This window comes from Plecotus auritus (assembly GCF_963455305.1).
Source record: "Plecotus auritus genome assembly, chromosome: 2".
NCBI lineage: Eukaryota > Metazoa > Chordata > Mammalia > Chiroptera > Vespertilionidae > Plecotus > Plecotus auritus.
The window spans coordinates 83,347,622-83,369,426 of NC_137771.1; the positions used below are offsets into that span (position 1 = coordinate 83,347,622).

At 49.3% G+C, this 21,805-nt stretch overlaps 1 protein-coding gene across 1 annotated transcript in view; it reads right to left on the reverse strand.

Annotated features, from left to right (window-relative positions):
- The window catches only part of GMPR (guanosine monophosphate reductase), a 43,636-nt gene that overhangs the window by 1,356 nt on the left and 20,475 nt on the right, over positions 1-21,805 (reverse strand). Inside the window, exons 5-8 of the mRNA XM_080658078.1 lie at positions 16,855-16,936; positions 12,659-12,765; positions 5,267-5,309; positions 2,577-2,736 (exon numbers count right to left, since the gene is read on the reverse strand). Of these exons, the coding sequence (XP_080514204.1) occupies positions 2,577-2,736; positions 5,267-5,309; positions 12,659-12,765; positions 16,855-16,936 (392 nt within the window). The remainder of the gene's footprint in view (positions 1-2,576; positions 2,737-5,266; positions 5,310-12,658; positions 12,766-16,854; positions 16,937-21,805) is intronic.

Sequence of the window (21,805 nt, forward strand, 5' to 3'; positions counted from 1 at the left end):
TGTCCTTGCTGAGTCCGCCCCTCCTCACAAAGCCTCCAAGTAACACTGACTCCACATGTCAGGTCTCCTTCCTGCCAAATGGGGACACAGTCCAGACCCGCTTTTGGAGAGACAGCACAAAAAGGAGACCCCAAATCTATGCAAAACTCTAGCCCCACCTAAGGGCCAATCTGGAAATTTTAACAAACAAATTGTTACTGGGACTTTCTCTAGCTGGTCTCTCTTCAACTGTTAAAATACTACCTCTTGATTAGAAACTTACTACCTGGAATTTTAAAAGGGAATAACTCTTGTACACTGAAACCTACACATGCAAGACTGCCCTTGGGTGAAGTCTATGAGACCATCCACTAGACTAGACCAAAGGCTGGCCTAGCGGCTGGCTTAGGACACTGATACGATGAAGCAGAAGACTCTTGTCACTGCTCTCTGTGACCAGAGACCAGCGTCCTTGCATGCATGCCTGCGATGCCTGCCCTTTCATTTTCTGAGGCCTGGGCCTTCCGGGGGCTTCCTGGAAATCACCCACATTCTCATCCTGGTTCTCTGCTAACTGGTGACAGCACCTTTTCAAGTCATTTACTGCTGATGCTCAAGTCTTCTCATCTGTAAAACAACAGTACTTGGATCTCCCAAGGATGGACAGCGTAAGAACCAAATAAATGGTTAATGACCGGGAAGGAACTAGCACAGCATAAGTAACGGGGTCTTAATTAAATATAATGTCGACGAGGGGAACCATTCTTGTGAGGAGACAATGGTGATGAGGCTGCAAACGCCCAGGAAAGAGAAGGAAGGGGGGCAGGAGGGAAAGGAAGACAGAACAGACACATCCTGCAGGGCTCAGGCTGCCTTTGGGTCAGAGTCCTGATCCCTCCAGGGCCTCTCTTGTCTAAGATTCGAATCCGCTTTCAGATAGGAGTCTTGCTGCTCCTGAATATTTTATCTCCGTTGTGCCTGGACCGTGCTGAAATGACAGGAGATGATTTTTCTTTTGGCCCCTTGGCTTGTCTGTGCTGGAGCCTCGTCGGGCCTTCCCTGCCTGCTTTTCTTAGGACCCGATACAGATGCGACAGCTACAGGGCAAACAGTGCACTCCAGGCAAAGCAGCCAGCTGCCGCCCCCCACGGCTCCCCTTATATATACCCCAGTGCCCAGGAGGCCCCGCCCCACCTGGGATGTGACAATGGCTGCTGGGAGGGCGGGGAGCTTGGCCAGAGGTCCGGGTTAGCATGAGCAGCAGTCCCCCCCTCCTCCATCAGTCACCACAAGGGATGGCCGTCCTCAGTCTGCAGGGGAAGGAGTTGCGCCCTTGTTCTGACCACCGGAGGTGGCCAGTCAGTCCCCTACTCCTCTTTCCCACCCCGCTTCCCCCATACTATAATGTTCTATTTGTTGAGGTTCCCCCCAAAAGAGAAAGACTGGCAATAGAGAGGATTGAAGTCCCCGGTTCCCTACTGAAGAAAGCTTGAGAGATGGTGCCCCACACTGCCCCCTGCCCGCCTGCCCACCCGCCACAAATCTCTGGGAATTCTGATGTTTCACCTCTGGATTGGTTTGAACCTTAAATAATGCATCTGAATCCCAGGTCCTTAACAATAAGCGGTTAGGTGTGGAAGGAATGGTAGGACATGGAGGGTGTCGGCCACAGAGGGCTCCATCCCAGCGCTGAGGCTTCCTGGGGAAAGGCAATTGGCCTCCCACAGAGGACTTCCTCCTGAGGATACGGGACCTCCGTCCTGCCCCCTCCGTGTGCCCTGTCATCAGCGCCAACCCCAATAAGGGCAACAGCAGCCTCTCTGGAGCAGGGCAAGGTCATGGATATATTGTCATATAAACACACATGCAGGCAATAAAATGGAAGTGATTTTTACCACTGTCTCCCCAATAAATCTAATTTAAAGATAAAACAATAACATAGATGGAAGTGAAATAAAGGCCAGGTTATCTTTTGGGATCATGGATTTTAAAAAAGAAGAAAAACAGACGTGAGCATCCTGTTTACAATGAGGGGCAATGACATGGCTAAAAATGATGCCTGTTTCAACTGTCAGAGCCTAGAGGTCCTGTGTGAGCCCCTGTAGGTGAAACACAGCATTCTTCAAGAAGGCCGACCGCCACGTGATGGTCCAGAACCACACCTGTTTCATACGCGATGAAGACCCTTCTTCAACCCAATTCTCGCAGCCTGAACTCATACCAGGCCAGAGGTCAGAGGTCACTGGGAGAGGTCAGCAGAGGCTCTACCAGAAGGATGAGGTGGTAACCTCCTGGCCCCCTTTGGAAGTCTGGAGTGTCACCTCGGAAACTGGCTGAGCAGGAGCCCTCCCTACTCACACCCCAGTCCACGTCCAACCCATCCCCAAACAGCTCTGCTATCACTGCCTTTTGAGGGCCCCCAACACTGCATACTAGCTGGGTAAAAAATATGGCTACTTACAAAGAGCAAGATAGGTTTTCTAGCCCCTGCCCATGGTGCTTTACTATAAAGAGAAGCAACATTCTTTGAGACCTACTTACACCTGTTTCTGAAAGGAGCAGGAGAAAAGTGAGTCCTCACCGGTGAGAAGCCTTACCTGTACTCAGCCACCCCTCCTGAGTGTTTCTTCATCGCTGTTTCGGAGCTCATCCCGTAGAAGAGCTTGAGCTTCTGCCCGTCCCTCTCGATCACCTCTCCAGCACACTCGGTGTGGCCTGAGAACATGCCTCCGAGCATGACAAAGTCTGCTCCAGCGCCTACAGCCCAGCGTGGGACAGGAGGAACAGCAATGGAAAGAGCTCAGAGAAAACAGGCTCTGGGAAGATCCACGTGCTACCCCCACTCACCCTCCCGCCACCTAGCTGCCGTTCAGAGAGAAGCCCACCTCTCCCCTCCTGACAAAGTTTAACAAGGGCCAATCCTCAGTCGTTAACAATGAGCACCTTCCCGCGATTGAACTTAGACTCAGAGAAACGTTAGCCATTGAGCAGCATTTTAGGCTGCCCACTGTCCATCTTATCCTTGATGCCATAACTGCTCTACAAGGGCCCCACCAGGTGTCTGGTCTACCTTCAGCTCTCAGCACGCTCGCACCGTGTAGGTCGTGAGACCTCGGAGCAGACTGAACCTCCCATACTGGACTGGCATGAAGGACAGAAACATGCACATGTGTATGTATGCATGGGTATGTATCATGTAGAACTCTACCTCCCACCTCTGTTGTGATATTTGCCTTCTAGAATAAATAATATCCCATATTAATCACCAAATGGCATGAAACTTCCAGGCTAGGTGCAGAGGACACAGGGGTGTTGAAGCTGCCTTTGAAAGCTACATTGGAACAGGGCCAGGAGCAGCTGGAACAGCAGGACTGGCCACTGCCGTATCCCAGGGTCTGGCACAGTGCATGGCACATGGGAGATGCCCATGCCTACTTGTCGAGGAAGTAAAGGGTGTATGTGAAGAAACAGAAACGGTCCCACCCCCACCCAGTCCATGGACAAGTGTGCAGACAGGGTCTCCACTAACTGCTACCACCTGCTGCAGCCGCTCCCCGGGAAGTCCTAGCGAGGGTTCACATTCGGAACACGAGGACACCAGGGTACAGATATGTCATTAGCATGACGGACGAGGAGGAGCAAGCATAGGAACCCCTGAAAAGTGGCCGTGACCTCTTCCATCTGGTTGTTTAAATAGTTATGAGGACTCTGGGGGTGGGGGGAGGGGCGGCCTTACAGTCCCTTCTGCGCAGCATCCCTGACAGGCAGGCTGCCCAGTGGGCCCTTTGGCCTGGCGCCACAGGGCTTCCCGCCTGCAACCAGCTTTGAGGCCATTCTTGCGGGGTCCCTAACACAGATGCTGGCTCTGTGGCCCCTGTGCCATGATTATAAGGCGACTGAGAAAGCTGGTGTCCGCCAGGCCCCCTGATGACCACAGCCCGGGAGCAGAGACACAGGTCCTCAATAGTGCTTTGAAGAGGCTTCTAATTAATCTCATTTCTGACCCCTTTCAGGCCTTTCCCACCAGCACGTTCCCTGATCTGGTCCCTCTCCTCACGCTCCCCCATCTCTCCCTGCACTTGCTGGAAGGGGAGGGGATGAGGAAAGACGCCAGGAACCTCACCCAGACCTGCTATCTACAAGGCTCCTTCTTCGGGACCAGGCACTTTAAAGTGTACTCAGCTCCCACTCTGAGCAGGGACATGCGTGCACCGTTAGCAAGAGCCCAAGATGGAACACCCACCAGCATTGAGAAGATGCTGCTCAAAAATCAATAGTGAAAATGTTCTTGGCCGGTGGTCCTTCCATCAAGGTAACTGAGCATGTCAGGACAGCAGGAGGCCTGTGTTCTCCCTGCTCCGCCCCGAGGGTGGGACCCTGACTTTGTCATTTGCCTCTTGGAGCCTTGTCCCCGGAACATTCTCCAGGGTTGCTACAAACCCAGCTGCTGAGAACACTGCCTCATGTTTCCTTTTGTCACTACCAGTGTTTAAAAACTAAACGAGAGCCGGTGCCCAAGCCTAGGCCATGCTATGGGGTGAACTCTGAACCAGTGACGGGGAGGCACACGGGTGAGGGGACGAGCCGAGGCATCCCTTACGTCAGACAGTCTCCCTTCACCCAGCAAGAACAAATAAATCAACCGCAAATGTGACTGTGAGGACAGCAAAGGAGGGTGGAGCCACTGGAGTGTGGTTTCTGCCTCCTGCCAGTCAATACACAGTGCTCCCACTTCACACTCTGGAGGCGTGCAGGCAGTTCTGACTTCTGAACAAAGAAGTTTGCACGGGTTAAGCGGTGGGCACAGCCTGTTGAGATGCTTTCCTGAGAAAAACCCACAGGCTCACAGCTGGACACTGCTGCCCCCTAGTGGGGAACGGGCTCCTCAGCCTCCTGTAAAAAACTGCTTCGGAGAAGCCAGCCCCCCTCTGGGGTTTCCCCACAGACCCGCCCTGAGGTTACTGCTAATTTGGACCTGGTACTGTCCTTTCCACAGGGGCCCGAGCCTTCTCAGTTGTGATTTCTGAGCCATGACTTCACCACCACTGGCCTGCAGGATGTCATCCCTAAATCTACCCCTGGGTGCTCGGCCTGCTCTGCCACCAGCCAGAATGAAACTGATGCCAGGATTTGGGCCTGAAATCCAGGGAGAGGACACTCTGGACTGGCCCAGAAAAACCCCTGCAGGTTCCACCTCCTCATTCCAGATCCCACCCCGTTCCAAGCTCCCACCCCTCAGCCAGCTCACAGCTGCAGAGAGCTCCCTCCTGCCCTCCATTCTCCTCACCAAAGGCTTTGGCGACATCTCCTGGACACGTGCAGCCTCCATCCTTCAAAGAGGAGAGAGCAAAAAGGGTGTCAGTGGGAGCTCACCAGGCCCTCCCTCTCCCCTGGGGTGACTGGGAGCTGACACCCACACCCAACCCCAGCCAAGTACACAACCCTCAGAGCCAAAGCCCAACACGCCCCTCACAGGCACCTTCCACCCCAGCCCTGCCCTCTGCCTGGGAAGCTGCTGAGCACCACAGGGGCTCCGACCTCCTCCTCCTCCAGCCTCTTACACAGCACGCCCAGCCATCCGCCCTCCAAGTTCATTCTCATTTAGTAGTCACCTCTCCCCACCTGCCTGGTGTGAGGCAAGATTTATTTAGTACAAGGGCTGGATTATTTTAAGAGCCAGAAAGTACACTGAGTTCGGTCCTTTATATTTCCAGGCACTCCATGTTTCTAATTCCCCTTCATGTAATGTGCCCAGTTACCTTAGTCTTGACACCCACCCTCCCCATCCAGGACATTCTGTTATCCTGGGCTGCCCAGTGGGGTTATGTTTAAACACCAGCAACCCAGTACCTGGTTTCCCAGATGCAAAGCCACTGTGCTTCCTCACATACACAAAGGGCACAATGTGACCGGGCTCCCTGCTCTTCTATGTGCAGTGTGGCTGTGTGGGGTCCAAGAAGGCAAAGGGCGCAGGGTGGTCTGGAGCAGCAGCCAATCCCGCAGGGAGAGGCCAGGAAGCAAATGCACGGGGCAGGCGGGGCTGGCGCTCAGGGCAGCGAGATGTGACAGAGCCCGAACTCAGGGCAGGTCTTAGAGAAACGGCAGGTCTCGGAGGGAAGCATGTTGCCCGAAGGTGGGACCCGCCCTCAGAGCGGCAAAGAGCATTGGGAAGAACACAGAACACAGGCCACCAGACCGCCCTGCTTTGCAATTGGCAGGAAGGTGGGTGCGCCACTGGAGTTTCTCTTTCAAAGGTACAACCCATGTGCCCTTCACATGTCCTGCCAATTATTTTTAAAGTGCTTTACCTCTTTATTAAATCAGTACAACACAATAGGGTTTCAAACCTATAACCTCAACAGATGATATAAACTCATGCTTCTGTTAAAATAGGTCCTTAACAGCCCAGGCTGGTGTTGCCCGGTGGTTAGAGCATGGGCCTGCATATGGGAGAGTTATGGGAGAGTTGCAGGTTCCATTCTGAGTCAAGGGCATGTACTGGGTTTCGTGTTTGGGGAGCATGCCGGAGGCAATCAATGTGTCTCTTTCACATTTGATGTTTCTTTTTCTCCCTATCCACACTCTCTAAAAAAAGTAATGGAAAAATATCCTCTGGTGAGGATTAACAACAAATAGGTCCCTAACAACAAATAGGTCCCTAACAATATTTAAACATACACACACACACACACACACACACACACACACACCTTAAGCCTTTTGCTCATTTGCTTGTGAGTAAGTAGCCTCTGACTGCTGGGGTGTTTCATGTGGGGCCCTGAAATTCCACATCACTGTGGTCAGTGAGGAGGCCTCAGAAGACCTGAGCTACCAGGACCCTGAGCAAGTGAGCTCTGCTCCCAGGATGGACTGGATGTGCAGCGAACAGGATGTGTGACGTGCTGGGGAGAGAAGTCACACTCACAGCATCCTCTGCTCACTCTATCTGGGCACCCACCATGAAATAAACACTGCAGAGCAACATGCTGATGACACGTCACCCAGTGCACCCCAACATCACATCATGCCTCAGGGCATGGGGTCACTCCCTGCCCCCATTTACAGGTGATTCCCAAACTTGTTCAAAGCATGATTTCATGTTCTCAGGAGGCAGAGCAGTAGGGACAACCCCCCGCGATCTAAGGAAGACATTGATTTTCATACAGAAACATTCATAGCTGCTGGAAGCTGGTTTTAAAGGAAGTGTGCAGAGCGTGCTCCAGCAGCACATATACTAAAAGAGTGTGCAGATACTCAGAGGGTTGCTTGTTTTGTGTTTCAAGAGTGTTAACATTATACTTTAGTAGGAAAGGCATCACAAAACACATGAGTAGTGTTTAATCTGTGAACTGTCAGCTTACCTCTTCTTAAAAAAAAAAAAAAAGCCTTGCTCGTCCTTAAAATAAGGATAATAAAAGCAAGCATGGGGTAGGCAGAAATTTGAATCAAACACCAACGATAAGCCAGGAACTGTTCCAAACTTGCCTTGTCTATTCAATCACCACAAGAACCTGAAGTTGATATCTTGTAGGGGGAGGAGGTTGAGTGACTTGACCAAGGTCACACAACTATAATAATAGAAGAACAAAACTAGAACCGTGGTTAAGAGAAAACTCTAAAAAATGTCTAAAAGCGTACCTATCAAAACATTAGCAGCGTTTATCCTAAGATGATGGCAGTCATAGTCATATTTATTTCCTTTACCTTTATTTGCATTTTCTAACTTTTTCTAAGCTAAACCTACTTTTGTTGGGGAATTTTTCAAACCTAAAAAAAATTATTTGAAAGAATTTGTGTAGGTATTTCTAAATAAAGGTCTAACTGTTCCTAAAGTACTACATTAAATCAATAAAATCATAGGAAATTTGCTGATCAACCTTTACTTCTTGGCCAAGGGTCAATGAGGGGATGAGGGCACTGCCTGGGTGTAGGGAAGGAGAAGGCTGGGGCTGCTTAGAATCAACCGACGCTCTGTCTTTAACAGACCCTCACAACCTCCGTGATAGGCATGTTGAACTCGAGTAAAGAAGAGACAATACTAATCCCATCAGCCTAGGCACAGGACTGTTTCAGGTCTTGTGAAGCGCTACAAAGTCCAAGCCATTTGGGTTGTTGGTGCAAATCCCTCCCCTTCCAATGGTCCGGTGGGTGCTGATTCTTGATTCTGTGCTTGAGGACTCTGAGGGGAAAGGACTTGGTATCTATAACAATAAAAGCATAATATGCTAATTAGACCAGACAGTGGAACGACCTTCCGGAGACGAAGCCAGGGCTGTGAGGGCCGAGGCAAGCTGCCACGGCTGCGAGGGCCGAGCCCCTCGCATGAATTTTGTGCATCGGGCCTCCAGCAGAACAGATGAAGCTGAAGCCTCCCGAAGCAATGTGGTGGGAACATGAGCAGGCCTGGGATCCTGCATTCTTTGTGACTTCAGCAAGCCCTTCACCCTCTTGGCGTCTCCTCATTTTTAATGAGGGAGGGCAGGGGAGAAAGTGGAACACCGGAGACGAACAGACTTTGGTCTGAGTGCTGACTCTGCCTCCTACCAGCAATGTGATGCTGAACAAGTTACTTAAGGACTCAAAGCCTCAGTCTCCTCACCTGGGATGATTATTAATTGTATGTGTCACCTTGACTGGTTAAACATTAACCTGCATGTGCCTGTGGGGTGCTTGTGGATAAGAGTCACTTTTGAATAAGTAGACTGAGTAAAGCGGATTGCCCTCTCTAATGTGGGTGGGCCCCATCTAATCAGTTGAAGGCTTAAATGCAACAAAAAAGTTGACCCTTCCCAATGAAGCATAGTAACCTCCATCTTGTATAAAAAAAACTGCTGTTTGAAACTCTCTGCTATTGTTAGATAATCCCTTGTCCTGTAAACTCTGTCATTGTAAACTCTGTCACTTTAAGACAGTCTCTTATTCTACAAAAATGACTTTGTTTTTAGTTCAAATAATTGAAAAAGATAAACTTAACTGTCTGACCTTGCAAGCTAGTCATCCAATGTAATAGACTAATATAGACTAATACTAATTCCCATATCCTTATGCCAAGTACTAACTCATTATGTATTCAAGGTTACAACTGTCTGTAACAATAATTCACAGAGTTCTTTGTAATACCTGCAAACAAAGAGGCTCGAAAAGTATAAATACAGGAAACTTCCTGTATGTGTGGCTCAGAGATTTGGAAGAGACACCTCCCTCTGGGCCTCGTGCAATAAACAACTCTTAATTAATTGGCTCATTTAGGTGTCTTGTATCTCATTTGCTGATTTATAATACAACGCCAAGAGAACTTTTCCTAATTGACTGCCTTTGAAATGGGAAATGAGCTTTTTCCTCCTTCTGGTTCCAACTGAAATGTTGGCTCTTCCTGGTTCTCGGGCCTGCAGACCCAGACTGAACTCCTCCATCAGTTTTCTCTAGCTTGCTGAGTCATCCTGCAGATCTTGGCACTTCTCACCCTCCATAAGCACATGAACCAGTTCCTTCCAATAAATCTCTCTCTCTCTTTCTCTCTAGACACACACACACACACACACACACACACACACACTACTGGATGTTTCTCTAGAAAACCCTGACTAATTACCTATCAAAAGATAACAGCTACCCACAGGTTGTTCCAAGGATTAAAGATTATATGTATGTTATGCCTGGCATATAGTAGATGCTCAATAAATGATAGCCATTACTTCCTCCAAAGTTGTTTCCACCTTTAAAATCCTCTCCTTTGTGTGATGTCTTTAGCAGATGACAAGACCAAGTTAACTGGTCACACCTCCATCCTCACCTACATTGTGGGGGGCGGGTGTTTCTGAATTTTTTAGCTCTCTGCCTCTCGGAGCCCACGTGGGCCACAATAAATAGAAACCTGATTCAAGTCCAGCCGCTTGGGTGTAAGCACCTGCTGAACAGACTATGCTGTGGCTTCCTTCTGAATGTCGCTGGCATGGATGTGCTAACTCAGCAACTAAGTGGGGAAATGAGACGGCTGGAAGGCAACTGGACAAAGTGGCAGGATCCAAAACGTCTGACGGGTTTCCAGCGGGGTTAGGACGGCTGGCAAGTGGGAGAAAACTACTTGTGAAACTCCATTAGTCAAAGGAACGGTGGGCAAAACGGTGGCTCTGAACCCTAAGACACGCAGCTGGTCAGAAGGAATGAGCTGAAGTCAAGAGCACAGACCCCACCTAAGTCCGTGAACTTCATTTGCTCAAAACGAACTTCTAACCCTGTCTAGGTCTAGGAAATCTCTCACGTTAATGGAAAGTGAAGAACCTCGGAGCACCAGACCACACTGCCCCTAGCTGACAAGTCCGCTTGTTCCCTGGCTCTAGCAGATGAGACCTGCCTCAGAACAATGACCCGACCTGCAGAAGCCAAGCTGGCGTTTCTCAGTCTTGACAGCACATCAGGATCACCTGGAGGCCTCACCTTCTGCGTTCCTGATTTGGGTCTGGATGGGATCCAAGTTTTCCTAACAAGTTCTCAGTCCATACTGATGCTGCTGTTCTGGGGACCACACTTGGAGGACTGTTGAAATAAGCTAGAAACTAGGTGTGCTGTGCACAGAGCCCAAACTGATTTCCCGTAAGTCACTGTGGTGCAAGCAGGGCCTCCACCCCTCCCACAAACGGTCCTGTGAACTAAGCAAGTGTGACATTTCTAGAAAGGGACACGTAGGGGACCATGGAATGTGTTCTTAGTAAGCCTATTAATTTGACCTCCACCAATTTGGAAATGGTAGCCATTCGAGGTATATTATAGAGCAGTGGTCGGCAAACTCATTAGTCAACAAAGCCGCAGCTTGCCGACCACTGTAATAGAGGATCTAAATTCTGAATAAGATTCTTGATTGTAATAGAGACTTATGGCTGATGAGATCTGGTGCACTGGGGGCCAACCTCTGAAAAGTCGAATTCACTAGGATGAGGTCCAGGAATGTTAATTGTACAAAGCTTCCCTGGTGATTCTCATGCAGTCAGCCCAAGACAAGGCTACCGTGAGCATCTGAGAGCCACGGGCACGCTGGAGAGGGTGCAGTCTGATGACTTCTCAGTCAATCGCCTCACTCAGCAAATGCAGGATGACAGCTTCGTGTCAGCCTCGTACACACTAGTTGTTTAATAGATGGGTGGTAATTTGTTCATTGTGGCAAAAGCTAAAGGGCAGGGCATTGAGAGGAGGCCTTAGGACTCCGTCTGCAACCAATCAACCTTCAGTCATTTACCAGCTTCTAGCACACAGTAGATGCTCAATAAAGACTTGCCGACTGGATGGAGGAGTGGATGAAAGGCCTGAAGAATTAGGAGCACAGGAAATCAGCTCTAGAGCTAGAGGTGAGGACCTGCCTCCTGGCTTCCGTTGTTACCTAAAGGTCACAAGCGGGGAAGCAACAGCTGCAGCTCAGGCTGTGATAAGGCTCAAGGGAGACAATGTGCATACGTGACTTAATGAGTATTAGCATACCCTCCCAGCAGGTCCAGAAATCAAACCTCAACAGACTGAAATGCTGAGCAAAATCAACAATATATCATTCCCCAGGGATACGTAATTCAAAGCATTTTGACTTAAAAAAAAAAAAAAAAGAACCTAGCATTTCATGTGGGAGCACTTAGCAACTGTACAACTGAAAAGATCTGAAGATTTAATTTCCTATACTCAATATGAGTCCATTGCTATAGAACCACTAAAAAGATGTCACTACTTCAGAATGTGTGAAAAAACAAACAAAAATTCACATAGGCATCATCCACATAAGTGGAAGCCATGGTTCTATCTGAGTTGGTCCAATGGACATGGACATGTGCTGTCCTGTCTGAGCATCTCATGTAGAAGGGGAGAGACAACGCTCTCCAACTCTGCACTGTGCTCACGTCGGTAAGGTAGAGTAGAATTACAGATAAACCGAAGATTTCATCTCGATATCCATTCAATCCCCTGAGCACTCTGGAAGTGTTCTTCCAGGAGCTTCATGGAAGTGTCAGGTCATCGTCTCTGCCTCTCCTCACCTCCTCCCCGTACACGACTCAACCCGTAAAAAATCTAACTGCTGCCCCCAACACACCACTGCATCTGCTCTCACCCCGGCACCTGCTGACCCGCTGGCACACCCGCACCGCCGAGATGTGACCAGCTAAGGTGAGGTCGCCCTGAAGGAGGACAGGACAGACCTCTAATCCAAGGACTGATATTCTTATAAGAAGGAGAAATTTGGACACGAAGACAGACATGCACACAGGGAGGGCACCATATGAAAACTGCAATTATTGGTGCCACAAGCCAAGGAACTATTAGAAGCTCGAGAGGCCTGGAACAGAGCTTTCCTAGAGTCAGAGTGTTCATGGCCCTGCCAACACCTTCATCTCGGACTTGGCCTCCAGACTGTGAGACAACACATGTCTCTTGTTTCGGACCCCATCTGGGGCGGCCCTCTCACTTCCTCAAAGCTCCCCACCTACCCGCCATCATGCTACCTACCACTCTGAGTTGTTACTGACTAGAATTCTTACTAACGTGCCCGCCGTGCTCACTGTGTGAGCTGTGACCACAGGCTGCTCACTCCCAGGCCCACAGGATGCTGCTGGGTGAATGGCAGCTGGAAGCAGGGCTGCCTCAGGGTCTGCAATCCTGAGGTGCTCCCCCACCTGTCCCCTAGCCCCCCTTGGAGACTTACAGAGATGATGTGCCCCTTCAGGCCATGGGCAGAGTCTGCACATTCAATCACAGCACTCAGCTGGGGGTAGCCCACCCCCGTCTTGGTGCGGGTGGTGCACACGGAACCTGGATGGAGGAGAGAGATGGTTCATGCATGAGCAGAATGGGACACAAAATGAGCCTCCATCACTGTCACATGGCAGGGGAGAGGCATGAGGGAGGGATTGCCCAGCAACTCAACAGAGGTGGTTAAAAGCACACTATGTGGCCATGCAGCCCTTCGGGTCCTCAGAGCTGTCACCTGCTCACATCTAAAACATAACCCACCTCATAACCTGCCACCGTCACACTCCCCTATGACATCAGTTCCCCTTACTGGCCAAGCACTGACTCTCCACACTTAAACTCCCATCCCTTCCCACTGTCCTTCCCTTTCCCACACAACCACAGTACATTTCAAGGGACCTCCTAGATTCCTCCCACAACCTCCAGCTTCTTTACCTTCAACTTTTGTCAAATTACTAACTTCTCCAGGCCTCAGTGCCTCGCCTGTGACATGGAAATGAAAACACTGGCCTCACAGGGTAGAAATTAAGTGGCATAGGGAATAACATCTTTGGCCCAGGACCTGGCACTAACTCTGCTCACCCTCACTCTCACCCAAGTCTGTCCTCAACAAGCCCAGCCTGCTGTTCTCCATGAGATCACAGTCCACCTCCAACCCTGTCTGAAGCCACATCCAGCCTGGGCTCTGAGGTCAGCCTCCACTCAGGACCCACACAAGCCCCCTAAATGCCTTCATCTTCTTGACCTCTGTCTTTCCCATGGCCAAGGCCAGTCCTGGTCCACCATCCCTGTTATCCCAGTTAGGTCCAAGCCAAGTCACGCCAGAGGCTCCCGCAAATGCCTGCTTGCTCCACGCCCACCCTCCCTCCCAGCAAGTATGCACCCTGCTCCGAGACCTCGCAATCAAACCCTGAACGTCTCCCCTCCTGCTGCCCACACTCCAGCCACTCTGACCTTCCAGGTCCTCCTGTACAGCCAGTTTCCTCCCACCTAGGATGATTTCTCTGTACATGATGTTCTCTGTCCAAACACTCCCCTCTGCACGCCCCCTCTCCCCCCGCCCTGCCTTGCCAACCCTTTCTCATCTTCCAGGCTTCATCTTAAAAGTCACTGCCTCAGGGAAGTTGTTCTCACTGCATTCATTTAAAAAAGAGGCACTTAAATAATTATTTGTGTCAGAACCAAGGACCAGTTTTCTCTGCTGGGTGGTGTACGGCTGCATGGATGCTCACTCCTGCAGAGCACTGAGAATGGAGCCCAGACCTACGGCACTATAAATAGTCACAAAAGAACCTGAGAGCTCAAGAATGGATCAGTCACCCACATCCCCATCGCCACTGCTTCACGCTCAGCCAGTTCCCTGAACCCCTCCACTGCCTGCCAGCGCTGGGGGTGAGGTGCTCAGAGCCCCGGCCTCCTCTCCCGCTCCCCACCCCACCAGCAGCTTCACAGCTTCCCACAAATGTCTCCCAGGCGTCCTTAGGAACAGGGTCAGACAGAGAACCATGCCCATATTCCCAGGCCTGGCTTTCCCAAGAAAACAGGATGGGGGACCCCCTCCTCCTGCATCTTTCCCGCTGCAGGCCGAGACCCATCTGTTTACGTCCATCCCTTACAAGTGCACTCACAATCCTGGAGCCGACCAGTGTCTCTCCCGCCCTCCGCCCGTGCGGGCACTGTGTGAGGCAGAGGTACAGCTTTCTAATCTCTGGCTCTGGGCCATTTCGCCCCTTCTCCCCTCAACTGCTAGTTCCTCAAGGGAAGCAGGGACCTCGGCGCAGAGGCCTGGAGCTCCGCACAGGGGAGGGGAGGGCAGGGGAGTGGTCTTCTTCTAAATATTAAAATCTTTAATGTGAAATTATTTAAATTTAGTTATGGTTAGAGTTGTACTTTTTGATGGTAGACATTTCCAAGTAGCTCCTAGGAGGCCTCAAACACTCTTCTACCCAATCAGAGCAGTAAAAACCTCCTAAATGTAACACGTTTTTGAAAGATCTGCTTCGCTCTCTTCATTCCTAGTTTCCCAGTCTACTCTGAGGATGCACCTGTGAGTCCAGCCCCAGGGTCTGCTCTGGATCCATGGCCCAGAGAACTCCTCTCCGGAGGCAGGCAGGCTCCTCTCAGGACTAGGGTGGGCGTGAACCTGATGAGCCCCCAGGTTAAAGCAAGGAACTGGGCCCATATTTCTCCCAGTCCTAGCAGCAGTTTTAATGCTTTCTCCCAGCTCCTGGGAGTTACTCATTAATGGACCTTGTTTAATGCTGTCATTTACATGTACATTACTCAGTGTTTTTACTCAAAAGAATCTGTGAAATGTCAATATAATCTCCAATTAAATTAAAGAAGCAGCTCCAATATATCAGGCTCCAAGGGAGCCTTGGATCCTGCCCAGTCACGTCTGTTCCAGACAGACAGCCTGGGGGTCACACGGTGCCAGTGGGAGGACAGTAAGTCTTCACGGAAACACACAGAGGACGCACATGAAGACACCGCGCACAGCTGAATGCTCGAGATCACGTCAAGAACAGCTCCTCGCGAGCCAGGAACGCTTATGCACCTCCACGTGCATACAGCACACACCCACACGGCGGCAGCCACAAGACACTCAACACGTGTTTCTGATTAAACAGGTCACTGGTGCGCTCCCCTGCCTTTGGAACAAGAGTCCTCCAGCTCTGCGTCCAGCCTGTTCTGTTCTATTACAAGCCTGGTCCATTGCAGCCCGTCCTAGGCAGGAGCTCCTTATAAGCAAGAGCTGGGCCTTCTCCTTTCTTTCACTTTCAACAATGACAGACGCTCAGTAAAGAACAGAGTTGTCTTTCCTGTTGCTCAGAGCAGCGGTCGCCAACCGGTGGTCCGCAGACCACTGGTGGTCCGTGAGGTCCGGAAGGTTGGCGGCCGCTGGCTCAGAGTGTGTTACAAATTGGCTCCGGTGAGTGGCAATATAAAAAGCCCAATCTTGACAATCTCCCATGTTAACGGCTCAGGGGCCTGGATGGGCCTATAGGGCTCTTCCATCACAGTCCCTGGTGGCTCTCCTTTTCCCTCAAGGCTAAGTGTGCACATCACAGCCCAAAGATGTCTTCTCCCAGCAGCACCTGCCCACACCCTTCTCCTGGTAGCTTATGATCTGCTTCCTTTTCTGGTAATGTTTTTTGGGGTAGGCAATATTTTTTAAAACTGTTTTTATTTATTTTTAGAGAGAGAGGAAGAGAGTGGGATAGAGAGATGGAAACATCGATGAGAGAGAAACATTGATTGGCTGCCTCCTGCATGCCCCCTGCTGGGTGGGGATCGAGCCCACAATCAGGAATTGAACCCATGAAGTCTTGGTTCATGGGTCGATGCTCAACCACTGAGCCACACTGGCCAGGCTGGGTAGGCAATATTTTTTTAAGTCTTTGCTGTTTTTATTCCCAACGGAAAATATGTATCTTCTTTCCTTGGTTCCCATTTTAGTGTCTGGTTAATAATGAATGTGAAGGAAAAATTTAAAAACATGGAAGTTCAGTTCAGGTATGGCCAAAGGGGACAGCGAACGCCAACTGGCCGCGAGAAAAAATGGAGCCACCAGTATAAAAACAGAAAGGCTCCGCCTTGTCCCCCCACTCAAGACACCAACGAGCAGTCCTAGGACAGAATGCCAAGAAGAACTGGACAAATCTGATATGGATATGTACCAAGTGAGAAGCCAAAGGGGTAAGTGCCTGGGTGACACACGGGTCAAGTTCAATACGGCCTCACAGCTGCATGCTATTTGCAGTGTTTGGAGTCCCTCAAAAACTCCTAGAAACCTGAGTTATTCATGTCCATGAACTGTCCCAGGGATTCTTCTCCCCTCATCTTCCTCTTCACAGTAGAGATGGTCATGGACGAAATCTGCATTTTTCTCTTCCACTAAAACCTGGACCTCACATCCTAACCACAGCCCCGCTCCTTGACAAGTTACCCGGGGGCATCAGATGGCAACTCAATGACATTTCTAATGAGGAGCTTCTATGGAAGCTCAATGAGATCCAAAAGAAATGTACTTTAAACTTGTGGGTGGGTCACTCGTGGGCTCCCTTCTGGCCATCGCCAGCCCCTGTAAGCCCCAGACCCCATTCCTCCCCGACACACACCCTCTGCTGTTCTCCCGGCAAGTCTTACCTGGTCCAACTCCCACTTTGATTATATCTGCTCCGGAAAGAATCAGCTCTTCCACCATCTCCCCTGTCACCACGTTCCCCGCCTGAGACAGAAAGAACACAGCACACAACCATGAACTACTCCTGGTGGTACAAAGATGAATGAGTGAGGACTCACACCTGGACACAATCATGAGCATGTCCCAAGCCACCAGGCAGCCAGAGAAACAAAGGAAGGAAGGAAGGAAGGAAGGAAGGAAGGAAGGAAGGGAGGGAGGGAGGGAGGGAGGGAGGGAGGGAGGGAGGAGGGAAGGGAGGGAAGGGAGGGAAGGGAGGGAAGGGAGGGAGGGAGGGAGGGAGGAAAGAAAGAGAGAGGAAGGAAGGAAGGAAGGAAGGAAGGAAGGAAGGAAGGAAGGAAGGGAGGGAGGGAGGGAGGGAGGAGGGAAGGGAGGGAAGGGAGGGAGGGAGGGAGGGAGGAAAGAGAGAGGAAGGAAGGAAGGAAGGAAGGAAGGAAGGAAGGAAGAGGGCTGCAGGGGTAAGGAGAGAAAACACTGGATCCTATAGGAGCACAGAATTTGACACCTGGACACTACATAGAGTATAAAACTCTATGATTTTACAACTCTAAAACCTTAGAATATCTAGGTCAGGACTTTGTAAACATTTCAGCAATGGGCAAAATAAAATCCTACAGAGAACAAATACATAAAATAAGCTCTGCAACACTCAGCTGATTCAAATCTTGATGGTTGGGCATAAAGTGCGTCACAGATTGTAAAACTCCTGAAGAACCTTTGTGGAGCCCAGGGGCCAGGATCAGGAAACCGCTGGTCATCGCACAGCTGGGAAGACACCTGTGTGCCCACCCTAGCGTCAGCGGTTCCCACCCGGGTAGGAAAGGGCAGAGGAGCCCTCGTGGACCAACAGCACTGGAACCTGCTCTGTTTTCCGAACACGAAGCTGTGACCCTAATAAAAGACATGTAAGCCAGGAAGTGGCAGCATCTGGAAACCAGAGGATGCCTCTGGATTGGAAATAGCACCAGTTCTCTCACTGCAGGCGCCTGGGAGCCCTTTCTGACAACTTACTGTCCTGTGGATTCTTCAGCTGGTGCACAGACGTGGTGTGATGCCTGACTGAATTTTCACAACGGTGCAAAGTCTTATTTTGAGAAATGCATCCTTACTCATTCCACTCATTTTTTTTTATTGAAGTCCCACTGTCTTTCACTGAATTGATTCCCAGGGGGAATTTTTCTTTTTTGACCAACACAAAGTGACTCTTAACTCTGAATGAAATTGTCTTGGAAAAGGGCGATAAGGAGGGCTCAAAGCTGCTTTAATCCAAGCAGCATCTGACAATCAAAAATGATAGATGGTCCAGAAAGAGGGCTCCAAGATATGAGAATTATGTTACAGATCAGCGAGGAAATGAATCCTATTTAAGAGACTGAGCTGGGAAAGGCATCTTTGGGGAACAAATATAGATTATCACTCATACTTTTCACCAAAATAAGCTTCAGGTGGATTACAGAGTCTAACTAAAAGTTTTATCTCCCCACTCCCCAAACTTAGAAAACCATGAATACTTGTAATAGGCATAAAAGTGGAAAAAAAACAAAACAACAACAAAAAAAAAAAACCATAAACACGGATCTGCCCTGGCTAGTGTTGCTAAGTAGTTAGAGTGTCAGCCGGCACACCAAAGGGTTGAGGGTTCAATTCCCAGTCAAGGGCAGGTACCTGGGTTATAGATTCAATTCCTGCCCCTGGTTGGGGCATGTACGGGAGGCAACCAATTGATGTGTCTCTCATATCAATGTTTCTCTCTCTCTCTCTCTCTCTCTCTCTCTCTATCTCTATCTCTATCTCTATCTCCCTCCCTCCCTTCCTCCCTCCCTCCCTCCTTACCTCCCTTCCTTCCATTCTCTAAAAGTCAATGGGAAAAATATCCTCAGGTCAGGATTAACAAAAACAAAACAAAATAACACACATAAACATAGCTCTGTCTATCTGCAAATAAAAAGCTTGTGCACATATAAACACACAAACTCATACATACAATCAACAAAACTAAGAGGCAAACAAGCTGGTGGAGAAAATGCCTGTAATTGTGACAAAGGGTTCCTGCCATAGGAGCTCTTCCAAATGTACAAGAAAAATACTAACACCTCGTTGACTAGCTGCCAAAGGCTGTGAACAAAGGAATGAAAGAAATAAAATTGGCCAATAGACACAGTGAAAGAATGGAACCTCACTAACAATTGATTTTACATTATGAGACCAGTGAGGTACCACTTTTCACTTCACAAATTACCGATGATTCTAAACACAAAATGCTAAAAACAGACACTCTTTCTCTGCTGGAGGAATGTCTATTTTAGTACCAGTTGTCTTAGAAAACAATTTCTTATGCACACAGAAGAAATGCAAAAATCCGTACATCCTTTCATCCAATAAAACTACTTCTAGGGTTCCCTCCCAAGGAAATAATCACAGGTGAGGTCACAGGATTTGACTACAAGGATGTTATTTACAACAGTGCAACACTGTGTGCGTACTCCCTGAAAGGGAAGGGCTCAGCAATCCAGGGCCTATCCAAGGGATGCTTTTAAGCTTCATTTAATGGCCTGGGAAAACGCCCAAATGCTTTCAGTGTAATATGGGAGAGACACAGGAAATAGTAAGATCTCCACTTTGTTTTTAAAAAAAGACAACACAAGTATATGTGTATACGAAAACATACACCCACATGCTAATAAATTATGTCTACATGGAGGGGTTATCTGACTTTCAATCTTTTCCTTTAAAATGTTCTAGATTTACAGTATAAGTTGTATTACTTTTATTAAACGTGATTTTTTTTCCTTTTGTTTTGTTTGTTTGTTTAAGCACAAGGACCTGCATGAACTCTGTGCCCAAGAAAGAACTTAATAGAAATCTGAGAACAAGACTCTCATTCTTCCTCGCTGGTTGACCTGCTGAAAAATAAAGCTTTAAAGTTTTAAAAATAAGATAAAAATATTTTTTTAAAAATGAAATTAAGAAATCAAAAACTTAAAGACACTACTTTAAGCTCCCCACATAATTTCATTTTCAATGTTGATTTCCACATCCTCCCCCCGCCCCTCCACCCACCCTGTCCGGTGCTGCCTATAGATCATTTTATTTCAGAGGGCCTACTTCACACAAAATAAATCAAGTCAGTTCATGAAGGACGAACCAGGTACAACCAGGCACGGTCAAAGTCTGCAAGCTTGAGGACAATGACACTGTCTGGGCAGCCCAGAGGCTGGCACAGATAGCTGAGGCGATGCGGGGATACCTGTGTGGCTCGTTATGGAGGCCAGACTGCGGTCTCCACAGAGGGCTGCTGGGTGGAAAAACCCCGAATGCCAGGACATGCCTCGTGCCTGAGGAAACACGACAGGAAGGCTGACAACGAGTGGGAGAAGATGAGGGAGTTTCCACTTGCAGGAACAAAAAGTTTTCTATTCAAGTTTGAAATCAAGAAGGGCAAAGATAAGGGGGGAGGAAAAGACAAAATCAGAATGAGAATGATGGCAGGAGTATGGCCGGGCTCCAGTGCAAGCTGCAGGCAGGCGACGCAGCTCCGGGCCTGGGCTTCTGGGCAGGGGAGTGGATGGGGGAGACTGGCGAGGAGCTTGCTTATCTTGGCCTGAAGCACCACGGGTGTGCAGTGGATATGGACTGTCCAAATGGGACCACACCCAGCGGCACGTCCGGCTGTCACTCAGGCATCTCAGAAACAACCATTCTGGGGGCAGCCACAACCAAACGGAATCTCCAGACCCTTATCTGGGCACCAAAGCCGGCAAGTGGAGATTTCCACGGGGCCCCCCTCTCCCTCGGGGACCATGTGCTGCCGGCAATGACTGCTCCTCCATTCAAGAAGGGTGAGGACCCCAGGAAGAGACCTAAAAGCAACAAAATGAACCTTTCCAGTACTTTTGTACCATTTTAAAAAGCCATCTGAGCAAAACCCAAAACCCAAACTGTTTTGCTCCAATTTTTCCAGCTTTCCTTTAGACCTGGACACCTATGGCAAAGTAAGTTCAGAAAGACCTGCGGTCGAACGATGGACCTCCACTTCCCATGTAATCTTAAGAAAATCACTTCAACTCTGGTCTCCATCCATATGGCTATGAAATCACTCATCGGGCCTGCTCGCTGTTGTCACTGTAAGGTTACAAAGTTCTATGAATTCCTAGCACATGCCCAGCTCTCAGCTGGGGCTCAGTAAAATGTTAGTCCCTCCACTTCAGAGTGACTGCTGTAGATTGCTCTCTCTTTCCTTCCTTCCTTCCTTCCTTCCTTCCTTCCTTCCTTCCTTCCTTCCTCCCTCCCTCCCTCCCTCCCTCCCTTCCTTTCTTTTCTTTCTTCCTTTCTTTTTGAGTTTTAATTGTGGTCAAATATATATAACATAAAATTTACTGTTTTAGCTATTTTTTAATAATTAAGTACATTCACATTATTGTGCAACCATGTCCACCATCCATCTCCAGAACTCTTTCATCATCCCAAACTAAAATTCTGTTCCCATTAAATGATAACTTCCCTACCAACTTTTTATTGGCTCTTCTGAGGCCCTTTTCCAAGAAAAGTCCTTTCTAAGGAAAGACGTAAGGCAGGGGTCAGCGCACAGCTGCAGGCTGGATTTGCCCATGGGACCGGCCAACAGTGGCTGATCTGGCATTCCCCAGGGTGCTGAGCTGGGTGCCTGGTCTAATCTGAACAGCTTAGGTGTCACAGATTTACCTCTCCATAGGACCAGGTCAGAAAGAGCCACCAGCACCAAAGCATCTCTCAGACCCAATTTGGGGACGTCAGTGTCCCACAAAGCCTGAGTGGGCAGGCAGGCTGGCTGCAGCGTGGTATAAGGGAAAGATCACAGGGCCTGGGACAGGCTGACTGGCTCCAAACTCCAGGCTCTGTGATTCTTGGAAAGTTCCT